Genomic DNA, 18,529 nt, shown 5'->3' with positions numbered 1-18,529 from the left:
AAATATTATAAAAAGTTTTCCCTCCAAAACCACTTACTAAAAAAAACTTATTGTAATTGGATTACGACTTTTAGTTTGTATAAAATCTAAAATAAATGTCCTTAAATATCAAATTGCCCATTGTAACTATTACATGTTTAATTAATTTCTTTCACAATATTTCATACTTTTTACTACCAAGTCTATTTATAATATTTATATCCATTATTTTTGGTAAAATTTATTGTCATTAGATTATTTAACAACCGTGCATTGCACGGGGTTTAATCTAGTCGATAAATAATAACAAAAAAAAAATCACCAGTTAAAAAAAAATCTCAAAAAATGAATGGAAAGAGAAATTTTTATAATTTAGTGTCTCAAAAGTGAAAATTGTCATGTAATAAGTTGTGATATTTAAGAAGTTGAGAGAATATATATATATATATATATATAATTGAATATTTGAAAAAAAAAAGCTCGATATAATCTCGAAAATATTTAATCAAAGACTTTGATCTTGTAATTTTTCTTGATTCCTCTACATAATCTAGAATATTTCTCTATATTTTCCTTTTTTCTCTTTTTTTTATTCTTTAACTTTTTGGGTGGCTTTTAATAGTTTTCAAAAATAAAAATATAAAGCAAAAAATAGTAAAGGAAAACAATAGATTTAAGCTGCAACAAATAAGAATTATCTTTTGTACAATATACGCTTATTATTCTAAGAAAAAAAAGGGTTAAATGTCATTACTAATAAACTTTTATACCAATATGTCATCCTATGGTAACTTTTATACCAATACGTCACCGATGACTAACTTTTATGCCAATCTGTCACAACTTGCTAACTTTTATCCCAATTTATCACCGGCGATAACTTTTATACCAATATGTCACAAGGGTGCAGATTGCTTATTGTTTATGATTTGAGAGACAAGCATTGGACTTGGTTACTTGACTGGCCACCATTTATCCGCAACACAAACGAAATCCACTTGAAAAGCCACAAACCTCACTCACCCAGTCACCCTTTTCACCTCTTCCTCCTTATCTTTCTTCTTCTTCTTCCATTACACTAATCATCTATTACTACAGTACTACTTGTATTGAACAACAGCTTCTAACATTTTTAAGCTTGCTTTCTTTCTTTAACAATGGCTGCCCTTTCTCTTCCCAAACATTCCCTTCCTTTTACTCTTCCTTCCCAAACCCCAAAACCCCATTCTTCTCAAAACCTCTGCATCATCTCCAATTCAACTCAATCCCAATTTTGTGGCCTCAAGTTATCACACCCTTCTTCTTTCTCTTCCCCCTTTTCTTCTCGTTCTTCCAAATCCGCCATTGTTAGTGCCAAGGTTCAACATTTTGCTGAAATTATTGATTTTTTGTGGGATTTTCTGATTTTTGAATGAATTTTCTATCTGGGTTTTTGATTTTGTTTATGAAAATAATTAAAATTTGGTTGGAAAATGCAGGTTTCTGAAGGTAGTCAGGCACCTGCATTTACTTTGAAAGATCAAGATGGAAGGAATGTGAGCTTGACTAAATTTAAAGGGAAGCCTGTTGTTGTCTATTTTTACCCTGCTGATGAAACCCCTGGTTGCACCAAACAGGTCCTTACCACTATTTCCATGTCTTTTATTTGCATAATTTTAACTGTTGCTCAAATTTATGTTACTCCGACTCTTCATTTCACCCCGATTACTCATGTTGAATCCTCGACACTCTGACATGGGTTACAAAATAGTTGAGTTGGACATTTGGCCATGTACCCTAGTCTGAGTAACATAGGTACACATTATACATATTGGCTTTACTATATGCCAAGGTTATTTGATATGCTTTTGCTCCTTATATGTAGAATTTAAATTTGGTTCTACGACAAATTTTGATTCTTATATGCTATTTTTTCTTAGGAGATGGCAGATGGCATTGTGAAAGAACTACTTAAATAGCCTTTTATACCCTTCAAGAACCAATATCATAGGGATTAGACTGATAATTGGATTACAAATAGTGATCTTGTTTAGGTGATTGAAGATTTGAAGCAATATTGAGTCTTTAGGTACATTCACTATTTGAGAATATTAGGGGCCAAAATTTACTTTGGTTGTTTATGCTTTCTAATGTTAATCCTTTATTATGTGTATTATGTTGTCATGTGAGATGTTGTTGGTGCATACTTTTATTCATTAGCTTCGAGATGAGTTGAAATGATATATCAATTGTTGATTTGATCATTCTCGGGTTTAAAAATCATGTTCTATGGTATAATATGAAAGTCAAGGGTGCGAATTTTCATTTTGCAAGTAGATAGCGTTAAAAAGTTGGTCAGCCAAACGGGGTTTAGAGTATTGCGTAGTAGTTATTGAAAGATGATAACAAACTTTCAAATGAAGTAACTTTGGACGATGAGGCAAAGGAAAATGACCTTGCTTTATGAAACAGTCATTACTCACAAGCAGTTGTGGCGCGTAGATTGGTTTGTTCATAATGTTAAAGGTATGCTATATGTAGAGTTGTGGACCAGGATGATTAACAATTTCGAGGGGGGGGGGGGGGTTCAACAATTTAGATGAGGCTAATTGATTATTTAGGTCATATGTACAAGGATATGCAAATTATCTTTAACATCCTATGGAAGCATTGAAATATGTTATCTTCCTGTATTCACATGAGAGTGGACCGATTATTGAATGAGGAAGTAAGATATAGGAGCCAAACCTAAATATGTAAAGGCCAGTACTTCTCCCTAATTATTTGATTTTTAACTGATGGTATTTCTGGTAAGATGGTGGCATCAGCATAAATAGAAGATCAACCCCCCCCCCCCCTCCCTGCCACCCACCCCTTATAAGTGAACCTACAAAAAAGAGCCAAAATTTGAAGTCGAGGGAAGTTATTGTTGGTTTATGTAACATTCTTGTGAACTTGCCATGGGTGAAAGGGAGAGTTCCTGGACAACAGCGATCTATCTTGGTCAAAGCCTATTTGATGTCTTTAAGGCATTGTCTTAGTCCAAGTAGCATGATTCCTACCTATATCTATTATCTCCGCAACAGACCTTCCATCAATCTAGTTTTCTGCTTACTTGCAGTAATTCAATGAGACGTACTATATGCCTAAAAAAGTCTCTCTTTTCTCTCATGTATAGTTGCTAAGATGATGAATGATAGGCAGAGCAGCCATAATGTGTAATTTTTGGTCTCATCCCTCTAGCTAGAGTACTTCCAAAATTGAGCCAAGTGTTCTAGAATCTAGATCTCTGGAAACCTGGATGTATGTTTTGGTTAAAAGTCAATAGATAAAATATCTAAGCTGTCAATCAAAATACTAAGTTTCATGGACCGATTTGGCTCAATTTATAGGGGTGGTAATGAAACCTACTCAATATCATATCAAATACAAGCATTATTTTTGAGGACCGAGATTTATACTGGTCAACTGTTTTCTGTTTCTAAGGCTGTTCTTGTAGCCCCTCATGTAAAGCTCCCATTGCAGATTGCTTTCTTTGAGATAGATTAATATCCTATACCTATGCTGTGCGGATAGCAGACTGCAGTTGGCTTAGGGCTTCTGCAGTTCTGCTTCTCTTTTTTATACGCAGTTATAAGCAATTTAGTAGTCAATTGCACTTGACTTAGAATCATTTTAGAATGTCAGTGCACTTTGAAGAATCTAATAACTTAATGCGGGATTTGCTCTGCCACATAGGCACGTATATGAGATTGTCCTTTTAATTGATTTCTCATTGCACTGATAAATGGCTTAATCAATGGTTAAAATGTTGTCTGAAACTATGTATATTCTTTGTATCTCTTAGTGCCATTACTTGACCATTTTGCTTTTTCTCCACAGGCTTGTGCTTTCAGAGACTCATATGAAAAGTTTAAGAAAGCAGGGGCAGAGGTTATTGGTATCAGTGGTGATGATTCATCGTCTCACAAGGTAAAAACAGAACTCTAGTGCATTGCAGTTCACACTTATTCAGCAAAATTTTCATTTAATTGGATGACTGTCGGATTATTTTGGCATAGGAGAATTATAGTCCCTCGATACATGCATTACTTTGTTATTAATGATCAAAATCCATACACTTCATGATAAATATACTTTTCTTTCCTCTTTAATCACCTCTCCCCCCCACCCCCACCCCACCCCCCCAAAAAAAAAAAAAAGTTTATCTTGCACCTTACATGCATGTACACATATGAAGGACTAAAAAAAGAATAGAAAGGTGGGTTGGGTGAGTCATACATGAAGTGCAAGGAAATTACAGATTTACAGTTATATGTTTGCATTTTTAAAGTCCCTTAAGAAAGGGAGATGCTGTTATTTGAAGTCAGTGATAAAGAAGTTGAATGGTGGTAAGATTTGGGTTCAAAATCCTGTCTCTGAAAAGACAGAAATCGTATCCCCGTTGTGGCTACCTTTGAACCAAAAAGAGAAGAAAAACAATATAAATTTTAAAGGTTGTGTTTGTAGCCTGCAGTATAGGCATATAGCTTATTCTTTGTTATGAGACATATTTTGTACTTTGTAAGGTTTTGTGTTTTGCCTTAAGGATTTCCACTCAACTATTAGTTGACATTCTTGTTTGGCGTTGATTATGCAAAACTTTTAGCATTCCTAAATCTGTGAGGCAGAAAGAAGAAAAACCTACTGCAGTTCTTCTCAGGGGAAATCAGTTTACCACTGTCCACTGCACAGCTAACATGCACCAAATTTACACCCTTATATATGTTTGAAGTTTCTGACGTGTACTCTTGTATGTATTCAGTCATTCAAACAGAAGTACAAGCTTCCTTTCACTTTGCTAAGTGATGAGGGTAACAAGGTGAGAAAAGAGTGGGGAGTCCCATCAGATCTCTTCGGAGCTCTCCCCGGGAGACAAACCTATGTCCTTGACAAGAATGGAGTTGTCCGGCTTGTTTACAACAATCAATTTCAGCCTGAGAAGCATATTGACGAGACCCTCAAGTTTCTACAAAGCCTTTGAGCAAGATCTCTGATAGCAGATTCTGTGAATCCTTCTCTCCTCTCTCTTCAAATTAGCAACCCCGAATCCTTGATTCTCCAACGTCTTAGATCTTTCTCTGCAGTAATTGTGATTAATTCTGTATACTATTCCCAAAATTTCTATCAACAATTAAATGCAATAAAAGTTGAGAATATCAGAATTCGGCAGATATTTGCTCACTATTATCAGCAGCTCTCTGGGATATTGATATGTTGCTAGTTTTTTTCTTGTTTGTTGCGATTTTTTAACCTGTCAACCATGGATAAGTTTCAGAGTTTCAGTACACTTGAGGTTACTTCATTCATTTGGTATAAAATCAATAATTTACCAACTGAACTTTTATCTTGCACTGCCACAATGGTAATTGTATGAGCTTTTGACGTCTCCTTTTAAAGTTGTCTTGTTTACTTTTTGTTTCTCTACCAACTGCCAATTTTTGAACTAACCTTGGGTGAGGTTTGTTGGTGATCCATGAGGCCTTGTTGAACATACATGCTCGCTGGCGAGCTTCATTTGACACTCGTCATAGTCTAAAATATGGGCTGGTGATCTGAGCTGATTAAGAAGTCTGTATATTATCAGATCCTCATGAAACTACAAAATGATACTGTCAGAGTGTCAGATGCTCTTCTGGGACCATATATTTGTTTATATTGTGCATTTGCATCATTAGACCTTCTTTTAGGTAGGTAAGGAGAAGGCCCTAATCGAGTTAGCGGGTTAGGCCCTTTGGGGGTGGGGAGGGGGGAAGGCGATAGATAATAGTCTTGCTATTGCAGCTGTGATAAAAATTACCAAAAGACGAGATAGAAGGGAAAGGAACACAAACTGTAACTCAAATGCAACACAGAAGATTATAATATTGCTTATCATGTTATTACATGCTACTATACTGATTGTTACATGCTTACTGCAATGCCCTACAAAATTACAGAAATATAAAAGCTTACTACAGATTTTCAGACTAGTATCTGTTTTATTTTGCATTTTCACCACTAGAAATCTAGCTTTATTAGCTAAATCCATAAATACACCTAGTGGTTATGAAATTAAATGATGATATATGACCATAATATTACTTGCACATAATTAGTTGCTTGTTGAATTGCTTTGATTAGTTGTCTTCGTCGTAATCCTGACTGGTGTAAGGGCTGAATGCTTCAGACAACCAGCTATTCTTCCTCCAGGAATTCCATCCCATCTCCTCACAAAGTTCATCATTATGATTAATGATATAGGTTGAAATGCATTGCCTTTTGTAGAACCTGGTTGTCCTTTTCATAACTTCCACCTCCTTTTCGATATGCCCTAGCATATTCTCTACACTAGGGAGCTTGAATCGGTCATCCACGAGCCTTGCTAGCCACTTGCACCGTAGCTCAGCTGTTTGTAGGTTTGAAACCGTCTCAACGTAGCCTATAAAAGCCATGTTTGGAATCATAGGGTTTATGGTGCTCCTGCAATTTAGTCAAATAGGATTCATTAGATTAAAGAATTAATCTTAGTAATTACATTAGGTTAATATAAGCAAGAAAATAGAAAACGGACTATGATTTTTCCAAGGGCAATATTCATCTGTCAAGGTAATAAGACAATAATGCCTCACCCTCAACTAAAACTACTTTTGTAACATACCATCAATGAATATTATTGTCTTAACTTTAGCAGATAAGATAACAATTACGGATTTATTGAAAAATACTCAAAAAGTCGGTATTGTTCTTACTTGTACAATGGCATAACACCATTATAATCAAGGAAGCTAGTGAAGGGTTGAGGTAGAATGGATTCTAGCTTCTTCTTCCCATCATAACCAGTTGCACAAATCACTATGTCTGCCTCAAGCTTGCTACCATCGTCGAATTGGAGTCCATTTTCATAAAACCACCATTTCGACGCCTTCTTAAACTTGATTCTTCCCTCATCAGCCTCAGGGAAGAACTTTTCAGGCAAAATTGCCATTTGACAACTTGCATAATCCTCATGGAAGGGATGCTCTGGTTTTAGCCCATGCTTCTCATATGGAAGCTTCCATAGCAAGTAACTCTCTATAATTTTCGACACAACTCGTCTCTGAAACAAGCAATATTGCATCATGAATGGTTAGAAATGTGCACATTTTATTAACCTAATCTCAATGTCATAATCTTATTTAACTTCTAAAGGTAAATATATAAGACTGAAATCTCCAAAATAAAGCGTCGTATTATATTGTTACATATTTATTTATTGTGTTTATACACAAATCCTTGATTACAAAAATGTTTTGCAAGGTGTAGCTTCACAAAACATTAAACAAGTTCGGTTACGAAGTATTCCTTACATTATAATATAAATAAACTGTCAAAATTAGGTAACGAACAACAACTCGAATATACATTGTATGGAAAAAAAAAAAAAAAAATTTAAAAATTTACCATAGGCGATAGGAGGAGGCACATTAAAGCCCTAAGAGAGTTTTGGTCAGGCCTCTCATGGATGTATTGGGAAGATCTTGTTGAGTAAAACAAGTAAAATGGTAAACCCCAAATTGAGTAATGAGGAACTGTCCAATGCAACGTTCTTATCACCATTGTGCATGCTTTCCCATCTGGTCCTGCAATCATGCATAAATTACGTGTAAATCAATGTTTTTTTTATTTTTTATTTTTTATTTTTTTTATTATTGGATAGTCGCAAAAAGTAAATGATATACTAGATAAATAAAATTTGATGTCTTGTCATGTACTATGTATAATGGTACCTGTAATACCGCCTCTAATAACTTTAATCTGGCCATTTAGTCATAGAATTTCCACTAATTTGAAAATTATGTGACAGTTAAATTTAAATGAAAATGAGTATATTTTAATGTAGCCAATTTAAATTTAATAATCCGACAAAATCGTAACATTTCACTAGCCAACCAATTAACAAAAGGTAAGCAATACACTTATTAACAAGAGGAAAAGGTATGCATTATTAGCTAATAAACATAAATTAGTACTAGCTAGCTCTATTTGCATTGCTCTTTAGACTACACATAGTATGAACTTGGGATTCAATGATTCAATATTCTTTTCCATTGAGCATGTCGTATATACAAGATGCATGGTATATCAATGATTACTATGATATAAATCATAATAATCGTAGATACTGAAGTTTAAGCAAACAACTAATATTTAATCATGGCTTAGGACTAAGTACAAATTAAGATTATGTTCTGGTAGTATGAAAAGCATATATTATAATGAATTAATCATGTATCTTATGCTTAACATCGCTCTTATCAAGTATGAACACTATATATTATATTTTTTTGCATACATATATACAACTAGTATGAACACGATTATTTTATAACATATGATATGAATTTCATGCATATTACTCGATCGTAATTAGATTCTGTCGGTCCATGCAATATGAACAACATTTATCATATTATATAAAGCTATAATAATTGTAGCGAGCTTACACATGTAAAAGAAAAGTAATTAGGAAGTCAAACCAAATGAAATTTGAAAAAACAAAGGTCAACACTCACATGATTGGAAAATATTGACTAAAGGAAAGGTCAAATAGATAGTCATCATCATATATGATCAATTGACCCCAAATCTACTTCTTTATTTGTTTAGGTAATATTTTAGGTTTTTTTTATTATTATTTATTATTATTATTATTTACTTCTTTTTTTTTAGTGTTTTGCCTTGATTTTAATTACTAATTAGTTGTAAAGTTGAATACTTCATCAATTGATTAGTATTACATTATAAGCAACAATATTAACAAAGTCAAGGTTTAAATTTATTGATATGAATGGAATTGAAGTCAAAGCACTAATTGAATTGACCTATTCTTAAGAGTACCTTGATAGAGTACAAATATGAGTATATGACCAACTAATTAAGGGTTTTAAATTTTTTTTTAAAAAATGAGAGAGAAAACTTTGTACTCCTATGATTATTAGTTAATTGCTTGCTTGCAATATATTTAACCAGGTTACTTGACCTAGTACTTGTAAAATATTTATAATAATTTATAAAATGAAATATTTAGCGTAATAGTAATAATTAAAATATTTACGCATGCCAAAATAAATATGTCAAGATCGGTATACATGTTAATGAGAAATTCTAAAACAATTTTTCGTTTAAATGAACCAAGGACATTATTGCAAATAATATATTGTACATTACATATGTATAAAAGAAGGAAATTTTGAACATGTAATCAAATTTATAGGCCAAGACTCAAGAGGTACAGAATTTAAAACATGCATGTACTTAATTTGCTAGGCTTAAGGAATGTAATTGCATCAAATTTATAAGTAATTAATAAAGAAAAAAAAAAGCATGCATAGTTAGATTTTATAAAAATTATACTCGTATATTATATTGTATATAAGCAAAACACTAACTAAGTTGGCAATTGGCATGATGCATGACCAATTGACCACTATTTGCCACATGCGATGAAATTGTAGGTATATTAGAAATTTAATTTCTTTTTGAAATTTGATGAACTAATGGATCGATGTTGGAAATTTCATACTAATTTAATTTCAATAAAATAAGCTAAGGAATGGTTGAAGAGTGTTGACTATGAACATATATATGTTTATTTTTTAATTACGGTTTTGTATAGATATTACTCGTACAACTTAATTATATTCCATGTAATAAAGATTGAGTCAATTATGCCAATTTCCCAATTGTCATAAACAACTCAAATATTAGAAATTGGCAATGTAAGACTAAAAATTATGTAACAGAACATAAAATTTGGTGTATTTGGCCAATATGGGTTGCAGCAATGTTTGCATTTGTTACAATAAGATCCTAAGTCATACTCAGTAGTCAGTATAACTTACCGCTTCAAGATAAAATGTGATTTAGGACACGGACATGTATGCTTACATAAATAATTAACCATGAGTAAATTGTGATACAACCTCATATTTTACCACTAAAAAATGGTAATAAAAAACCTCATAAGATAAAAAAAATTAATAAATTACTTTGACAATACAATAATAACGTAATATAATTAAGAAGATCACATGTACTTCGTATATTGTAATGTTATTAGATGATCATCCAAAGTACGACTAATGATATATACGAGTATATATTAATAGTACGTATAATTACTCTATCAGTCTCTATTTGTTCTTTTTATGATATTCTTGAGAGAAAAATATTAAAATGGAATGAATAAATCGAGATAGAGGCAGGAGTAGCCAACTAATTTAATAAGAATAATAATAATATACCTTGGTTAGCTTCAGCACATTCAACAGCAAGGTCTATGCCAGATTTCTTGTAACCAACAATTGCAACACTTTTTCCTTTAACAAGTGAAGAAGCTTCTTCCTTGTTTAATTTGCAATAATCAAGAGTATGTAGCACCTTTCCTTTGAATATTTCTGGCCCTTTTTTTGGTGGAAAAGTGGGAATTTTGGGTATGTCACCATATTTTCCAATACAGACCACCACTAACTCAAAAGTGTACCTCTGGAATAACATGTATAGTGGAACAAATTAACACAATATACCGAATTTAAAGAATATGTTCAATTTATATAAACGACTTTTATATATCGAGGTAACTATTGATTGTTACTTTATATATGAGTTTTTTTTAATGACAAAGTATATAGACGGATGACCATTTTTATTTTAGTAAGAAAAAAAATTAAAACATAGTCATCAATCCCTAAAATAGGACCAACAACATATTACATGCTATCTTTTCGTACAACAAAATTAAATATCCAAGATAAAAGAGTAAATTTGAGATGTTATAACAATTTTTCCCTTATTTTGGTCTTATGACTTTTTTCTTTTAGTAAAACAAGATCCTTGTTGTTTTACTCCGTAATTAATACTACAAAACAATAATTATTGTTCTCCAAATTAGGTAAATATTATTATGGCTTGAGTATATAACTGAATTATACAATTTCTTTCCATAATTATGGAGATTATTCATTATTACAGTACATTTTTGTGAGTTTCACATAGCATGATACTGCCTTTGTTACAAAATAGATATAACGCTTTGACTTTTTTGTTTATCAAATCAGGGCTTTGGCCTCTAATATTTGTATATGTTCATTAGTAAAAATATAAACTACTCGGTAGATATCTTAAAAATATACATTAAATTCAAAATTATTGTGAAACGGAGGTAGTATAACTGTATATGTATTATGATACGGAGGTAGTATAATTGTGCTTTTTTAAAATAATAATAATAATATCTCACATGCAAAATGCAATAAATACCTCCTTTAAGACATGCAACAATTTCATAAAGGATATACAATTTTACCTCAATGGAGTCAAAATCATCGTTAGTTTGAACGGCAACCTCCCACACGGGGTGGCCGGTCATCAACCTCCCGTACTCCCCCTTCCCTTCGCGGTGATTTTCATCCCCGATGTAACGGAGCTCAACCACCTTAGAACGAAACTTAACAAACTTAAGGACATCAAAGTGGTTAGCATAGGAGTGCAAATAGTCAATGATCTCAACATAAGAAGGGAAAGAAGAATTATCCCTATCCGGCCAAGGAAAATCGGAAAATTCATAGTCACATCGCGGTGTTTGAAGTTTAGTAGTACGGAAGGATGCATGTTTCCATACACCTCCTATGGAGTCACTAGCCTCAAAGACCATAGGCTCGTACTTGGCTAGTTGTTTAGCGGCCGCTATGCCGCTAATCCCGGCCCCTAGGATGGCTATCTTAGAGGAAATAGGAATCATTTTGAAGAGAATTGAGGGTTATGGTAGGAAGTAAGGGTGTTTAGAATGAATGTGATGAATTTCAAGGGTTTATAAATTTGTGTTTGTGTGTGAAATTGAAGGAGTGTTTAGAAGGTATTTATAGTGAATAGAGAGAGTAAGGGGTGGGGCACGTTATTATAATGGTCATGTGAATAATTGTATGACTTTGAAATAATCTTTGTAGAAATGGGAAAGAGGATCATAGTCTTAAGGGTATCATCTTCAATGCATGCATGGATAGGGGACCGTTCGTTACTTCCTTCCTTTTCGGTTTTTTTTTTTTTAAATTGGTTGCTTCCTTTGTTTTATAATACTTGTAATATTTTGACTTGTAGATATGATTAAATTATACTTCATATATAACTCCGGTTTTAACCGTCATTTATTACTCTCTCCGTCCCTAAATTACTTTCCTACTTCTAGCATCTATTCCTTACATAATAGAGAGAAGTAGGAATGTAATTTAGAGAAGGAGGGAGTATGTAAAGAGTAATTAATTTATCCTCTATTCAGAAAAATAAAAATATCTTTATTGTAATTTTAGATTCAATGTCAAATGAGAAGCTAGATCCTTAAAATTAATCCTTATAAACACTTGTAATTCTATACGGAGTAAGCTAAGTACTCCCTCCATCCTTAAATTACATTCTTACCTAAAGAGAAGTAGGAATGTATGTAATTTAGGGACGGATGGAGTATTAAACTTCAACTTTTTATTTATGATTCTATATTACTCCTTATGTAACACTTGTAAGATTATGTTTTGTATGTCACATTATTTTTGCTTATGTAACACTTGTAAGGTTATGTTTTGTCACATTATTATTGCTTATCTGATCTAATTTTTTTATTGGTGATTCTAAAGTGTATTTTTACAATATGTAATTTTCATAACTTTTTCTTACGTATGTAATTAAAGATGTATAGCGATGAAAGACACCAATAAAACAATAAAGTCTATTTTATATATATTCAAATTTGATTTGATTTGAAATTATTTTTTTCCTGATTTGATCTGAATTAAGCAATAAGGTCTTCAAATAGATAAACGTAGCCTTTATTACCCTTTTACTTAGTTTAATTTAAAATTTAGCTCATATCAAACCTTATCTATTGTAAGAATAGCCAAATTATATTATATAAGTATGCTAACAATAAAATACGGAGTACATTGTTGGTATTTATTTTTAATAGGATGTCTTATTGGGAGAAACCTCTCACAAATCAACCCGACTTGATTAGTGAGGTATGTCCTTTGATAATGAGAGGAAAGGGTAAAGAAATTTCCAACCCAAAATATAGCATCTCTAATGGGGTTTAATCCCATAACCTGCAAACCTTTCAATTAGACTAAGCATCCCGGTAAAATGGGTAATAGTGAAGAATACAAATTATAAACTCTATATATTAGCATTGACCCCAATTAAATAAGGGTTATTTATTTTAGTATGGATGAAGTACAAAGTAATACGCATGTATGATCATATGGATGACATTACCATCAACACGATTATAAAATGGTTAAATTATTTGGACAGGCAGTATTCAATCATGCAATCAATATTATTGAACTTATACAATCTCAACTTGAAACATAATTTGGTTAGCCTCGTTACATCGTTATTATTTTTAGTTTGTTTGATATGCCAAAATTTTGGTTTTTACAAAGAGGAGCAGCAAACCAATTATTTGGTACAATTGCGAAAATTAAGATATGTGTGAATTTTTTCATCCATCCTTCCCTCCTGTGTCCGATTCCTTGTCCCTCCCTACTTTAGCCATTTAAAACGCATTCGGGTGCATCTACCACCTAGTACCAAGTCATCAAGTTTCAAATTTATTCAAATTAGGAAAGAGATTCAAATGAGCAACTTAATAGCTTTGAATTCTTTTTTAACTAGGGACATTATTCGTGTGCATAATATGAACGCTTTTATGAATCGAAAATTTGAATGCTCTATCTCCTAATTTCTCTCTTCGCCTATCTCTCCAAAATTTTCTCTACCTCTCGTTTAAATTTCTTTCTCCCTCAACTTGCAACTCCACCACACAAATATAAATGGAGCTAAAAACTTGACAAAAATCCATAAATAAAATTTGTATTATTAATAAGATGATAAAACTAGTTAATTAGATGATAAAACTAGAGTGTGACTCAAAGGTTTTGTATGAACTCTTTCTTTAAAAATCACTATTAGGGATCACACACATACAAAGTTGCTATAAAAATTATGAATACCTAGTTGTTGAAATTGAGCAAATTAGGCTAAAAATAACATAAAAGGTGTTTGGGTCCAATTTAGTCAAAATTGGGCCTGAGCACTAAATGATCCAATTAAAAGCCCAAGGTCAAGGTTCAACTCTCCAATTGCTCAAAAGTCAAAAGTCAGCCCACAAAGTAAGCCAATTGGGCTAAAGCCCAACCTCTCCAAATATGATGAGGTATAAAAGCCCTCATATTAACACATTCAAGGAGAGAGTCATATTCTTACATAAGACATCTCATAACATCACATACGAGACACAACAACACATGCATCATCACATACATTATCTCATACACGGATTATTCCAACTCATATGCTCATTCTTGCATTGAGAAATACTCCACAAAAGCCTCAAGCTACAAACTCTCTTGCATAGTGTCTTCCTTTTTACACATTGTACTGACTTTAGCATCGGAGGGGCCTTCCTCGGAAACACCCCCGAGGCTAGTTTACGTGTGTTCACTGTGCAGGAAACCTTCGGCCCAACACAGCTTGGATCGAATCCAGTCTTCTCCATTTTAGTGGACCTTCGGCAAGGTCCCATTGTTTTCAACCGAAACAATTTGGCGCCGTCTGTGGGGAAGACTTTCAAAGATCTTTAAGCCAAATTCCTAACCAAGATCATCTTGCAATTATCTTAGCAGCCATGGCTAAGAACCGCAAGAGCAAAAGCCTCCGTCAAGGAGCGGGCGAAAAGCCTAAAACCCCTACACCATCGCCCTCGCCGGACCGGAACTCTCCCAAGGGTGCCGGCTCGGGGGAGGATCACACAAGGAGGATTCCCTATCTCCTATAATGCATGACTCTCAATATAGGCCGGACCACTCTCGGTCTAGCAGGGGTCAGTCTGATCATAGGACATATTCAGTGTCCCGAAGCCAACCATCGGCTGCACGGCCTCATGCCCACACTCGGCCGGAGACCCCTTTGACGGGGCCCAGTTCGGAAGAGGTGGCAAGAGCGCTGGCAGTACTCATGGAGGCAATGAGGGCACAGAATATGCCACCGCCTCGTGATCGAACTCCTCCGCATACCCGGCATCAGCGGAGGAAGTTAGACCATGACGGTGGGAAGCTTCCTTCCTTCCGGGAACTGGAAGAGTGGGAGGAGGATTCTTGGAAAAATGAAAAACAGAGGAAGAAGAACTCTCAATTATTTAAAGGATCCTCATCCTCAAGACCAGCAGCGCATAAGAGCAGCAGCTCAGCTTCTCGGCCAGAATCTACTCGCCGGGAACCTGAGACTGCTCGCAGAAGCGTCCTTGACCGACTCGGCGGCCAGGAACCGAGCGTGCGTAGTCGCCTCACGTTCCCTGCAGCCGAGGCCCAGACTTCCCAGCCAGGGACGAAAACCACTCCTACCTCTCTGAGAGGGCGGAGCGCGGTCCCTTCGGCCAGGAACAAGGGCAAGGCCATTATGCTTCCCGCTAGTTCACCATTCGAGCAATGGATACTAGAAGAGCGCGTACCCACGGTTAAAATACCGTCGCATATCACATATGACGGGACCACGGATCCGAAGGACCACGTGGCCTCGTATGAGGCTCATATGCATCTTTGCCCCAGATCCGAGGCAACTTGGTGCAAATATTTCCCAACCACTCTCAAGGGGGTCGCGCAAGCGTGGATCTCCAAGGGAGTAAGGCAAGGCTCCATAACAGGTTGGGATGATCTGTCCTCCAAGTTCAGGAGCAAGTTTTCCACGGCAAACCGCCGAGAAAAGACTACCGCAGAGCTCATGGGTCTGCAACAGGGGGAAACCGAAAGCCTCCGAGACTACCTGACCCGTTTCAGTAACGAGTCATCAAGCGTCTCTCAGCTGGACCAGGGGCTAGCTGTTTTTGCAATGCAGAATGGCCTTCAGCCAGGAAAATTCCTAGACTTCATGGTCATGCATACCCCGCAGACCTTGGAGGAAGCTCTTAGTGCTTCGGATAAGTTCATCCGAGCCGAAGAATGGAATAAAGCAAAAACCCAACCTCAATCCGGGGGAGGGAAACAGAGGCAAATACCCTTGTCTGAAGGCCAAGGCCATAAGGAAAAGGGAAAATCAAAGGCCTCGGAGCCATCTTCGGCCAGCGACCTAAAGAAGGACAGGTTTGCCTCATACACAGGCAGATACGAGTCCTACACTCCGCTCTCTCTTCCACGCGCCAAAATTTACAGTGTGACGAAGGAGGAGCAGAGTTACCGAAAGCCGAGACCACTCCCAGAGTGGTATCAGCGAAAAAATAAAAATCAGTGGTGTGAGTTCCACGAGTCTTCGGGCCACAACACTGAAGAGTGTATCCAGCTGAAGGACCAGATAGAAGACATGGTCCGGAAGGGATACTTGAAAAAATACATCGCGGATCACCGCGAGAAAAAAGAATCCGAAAGGTTAGCAAAGGACCCTCGGCAGGACCTTGATTTCCCCCGGAAAAACAGTAAAAAACCGGAGGGGAAATTCCCTCCGATCAATGTTATCTCGGGAGGAATATACTCTCGGAGGGAGCACAAGCGTCACCTTAGAGCTTTGACTCACCAGGTGAACAACGCTGACATTCAATCTCCCCAGTCGCCGGTGCCGAACATGACGTTCACAGCCGCCGACTGCCGGGGGATTACGTTCCCTCACGAGGATCCGTTGGTGATCATCGCCACGGTGGCCAACCACGACGTCAGTAAGGTCCTTGTTGACGGCGGCAGCGGAGCAAACATTCTGTTCCGAAAGGCCTACAACCAAATTAAGCTGAAGCCCAAGCACCTTACGCCGGTACCCTATCCGGTATCCGGGTTCAATGGGGCTTCAACTTATCCAGATGGGAAGGTGACACTTCCTGTCACCATCGGTTGCGATGAGGCAGCCCGGAACGTCATGATTGAGTTTTTGGTCATCGACGCTCCTTCAGTGTACAACGTGATTTTGGGGAGACCCATAATTCACGAGATCCAAGGGGTCGTCTCAACTTATCATCAGCTGATGATTTATGTCTCAGACGCCGGCTTCCCCGAAAGGATACAGGGCAACCAGAAGGACGCCCGAAGGTGCAACTACCTCAAGCCATCCAGTAGTCGCCCAGATAACGACAAGGATGAGGAGGAGAAAGAAAAAGAAAGAGAGCCAAGCACAAAAAAGCCGAAAGGCCTAAGTGCTTCGGCCCAAGGATCAGTGCCCAGGGAAAAAGGTCCCGAAAGGGAAAAGGTTGACTCTTCATCTGAGCCGAAAGACTCAGAGAGCCAGCCGAAGAACACAAAGACTGGGACACCTGCTGACATTGGCAGCAGACCAGATTCTGAAGAGTCCAGTCCATCGGCAATGGACATGGACCAACAGACTGAAACAGTTGAGTTAGCCGAAGGAGATGCTGAGAAATGTGTAACAATCGGGATGGACCTTGATCCTGACACCCGTTGTGAACTTATTCAGCTCCTTCGGGATAACAGAGATGGGTTTGCTTTCTCGGCAGCTGATATGCCCGGGATAAGTTCAGACCTCATCTCCCATAAGCTTAATGTTGACCCAGCGTGTCGACCAGTTAAGCAAAAGAAGCGGAATTACTCCGCCAATAAGAACCGAGACATCGCAGCCGAAGTCAAAAAATTATTGGAGGCAGGATTCATTGAACCTTGCCAATATCCGGAATGGCTGGCAAATGTGGTGATGGTTCAGAAGCCCAATGGTACCTGGAGGATGTGCGTTGACTTCACGGACCTAAATAAGGCTTGTCCGAAGGATTTCTATCCCTTGCCGAGGATCGATCAGCTAGTCGATTCGACAAGTGGCCATGCCTTGCTTAGTTTCATGGACGCATTCTCAGGGTATCATCAGATCTTCATGCACCCCGACGATCGAGCAAAGACAGCATTCGTCACGAACGCTGGGGTGTATAATTACAAAATGATGCCCTTCGGATTGAAAAATGCGGGGGCAACCTATCAAAGACTGGTGGATCAAGTTTTCGCCGATCAAAAGGGCCGAAACATGGAAGTCTATGTTGACGATTCAATCGTCAAAAGCAAAAAACTAGAGGACCATGTAAAGGACCTGGCTGAAACTTTCGCCACCTTGAGAAAGCATCAAATGAAGCTGAATCCGAAGAAGTGTGTCTTCGGCGTGAAGTCAGGGAAATTCCTGGGTTTCATGGTCAGCAAAAGGGGGATTGATGCCAATCCCTCTAAAGTCAAAGCGGCGCTCGACCTTCCTGAGCCGAAAACGAAGAGGGATGTTCAGCGGCTCACCGGAAGAATGGCAGCCCTTTCGAGGTTCATTTCTAGAGCTTCGGATAAGGGGTTACCCTTCTTCAAAGCCCTGAAACTCCCGAAAACAAAAGAGCTTGTTTGGGAGGAAGAGCAAAAAGATGCCTTTCAACAGCTTCGGGAGCATCTGGCTCAACTCCCAACGCTGGCTAGCCCAGTTGAAGGAGAAACTCTATACCTATATGTGGCCGTTAGCCCAGCCACCATCAGCGCAGTATTGCTGAGGGAAGAGAGTAAGAGTCAGC

The 18,529-nt window shown here is 36.8% G+C and overlaps 2 protein-coding genes across 2 annotated transcripts; one reads left to right on the top strand and one right to left on the bottom strand.

Moving 5' to 3' along the window:
• Positions 1-964: 964 nt before the first annotated feature.
• LOC110715839 (peroxiredoxin Q, chloroplastic) lies at positions 965-5,193 on the top strand. The gene is made up of 4 exons (XM_021894456.1): positions 965-1,337; positions 1,458-1,595; positions 3,841-3,930; positions 4,763-5,193. Exons 1-4 carry the CDS (start codon positions 1,137-1,139, stop codon positions 4,979-4,981), a joined length of 648 nt encoding a protein of 215 aa, XP_021750148.1. The 5' UTR covers positions 965-1,136; the 3' UTR covers positions 4,982-5,193.
• Positions 5,194-5,822: 629 nt separating this feature from the next.
• Positions 5,823-12,393, bottom strand: LOC110715798 (probable flavin-containing monooxygenase 1). The gene is made up of 5 exons (XM_021894412.1): positions 11,324-12,393; positions 10,263-10,503; positions 7,420-7,598; positions 6,729-7,075; positions 5,823-6,459 (listed from the first exon to the last, which is right to left on the bottom strand). The coding sequence occupies exons 1-5, from the start codon at positions 11,756-11,758 to the stop codon at positions 6,117-6,119; spliced, it is 1,545 nt and encodes a 514-aa protein (XP_021750104.1). The 5' UTR covers positions 11,759-12,393; the 3' UTR covers positions 5,823-6,116.
• Between the last annotated feature and the right edge of the window lie 6,136 nt (positions 12,394-18,529).

This window comes from Chenopodium quinoa, unplaced genomic scaffold (assembly GCF_001683475.1).
Source record: "Chenopodium quinoa cultivar QQ74 unplaced genomic scaffold, ASM168347v1, whole genome shotgun sequence".
NCBI lineage: Eukaryota > Viridiplantae > Streptophyta > Magnoliopsida > Caryophyllales > Amaranthaceae > Chenopodium > Chenopodium quinoa.
Note: the sequence above shows the minus strand (reverse complement) of the source record. Positions and strands in the feature narration are given on the sequence as shown.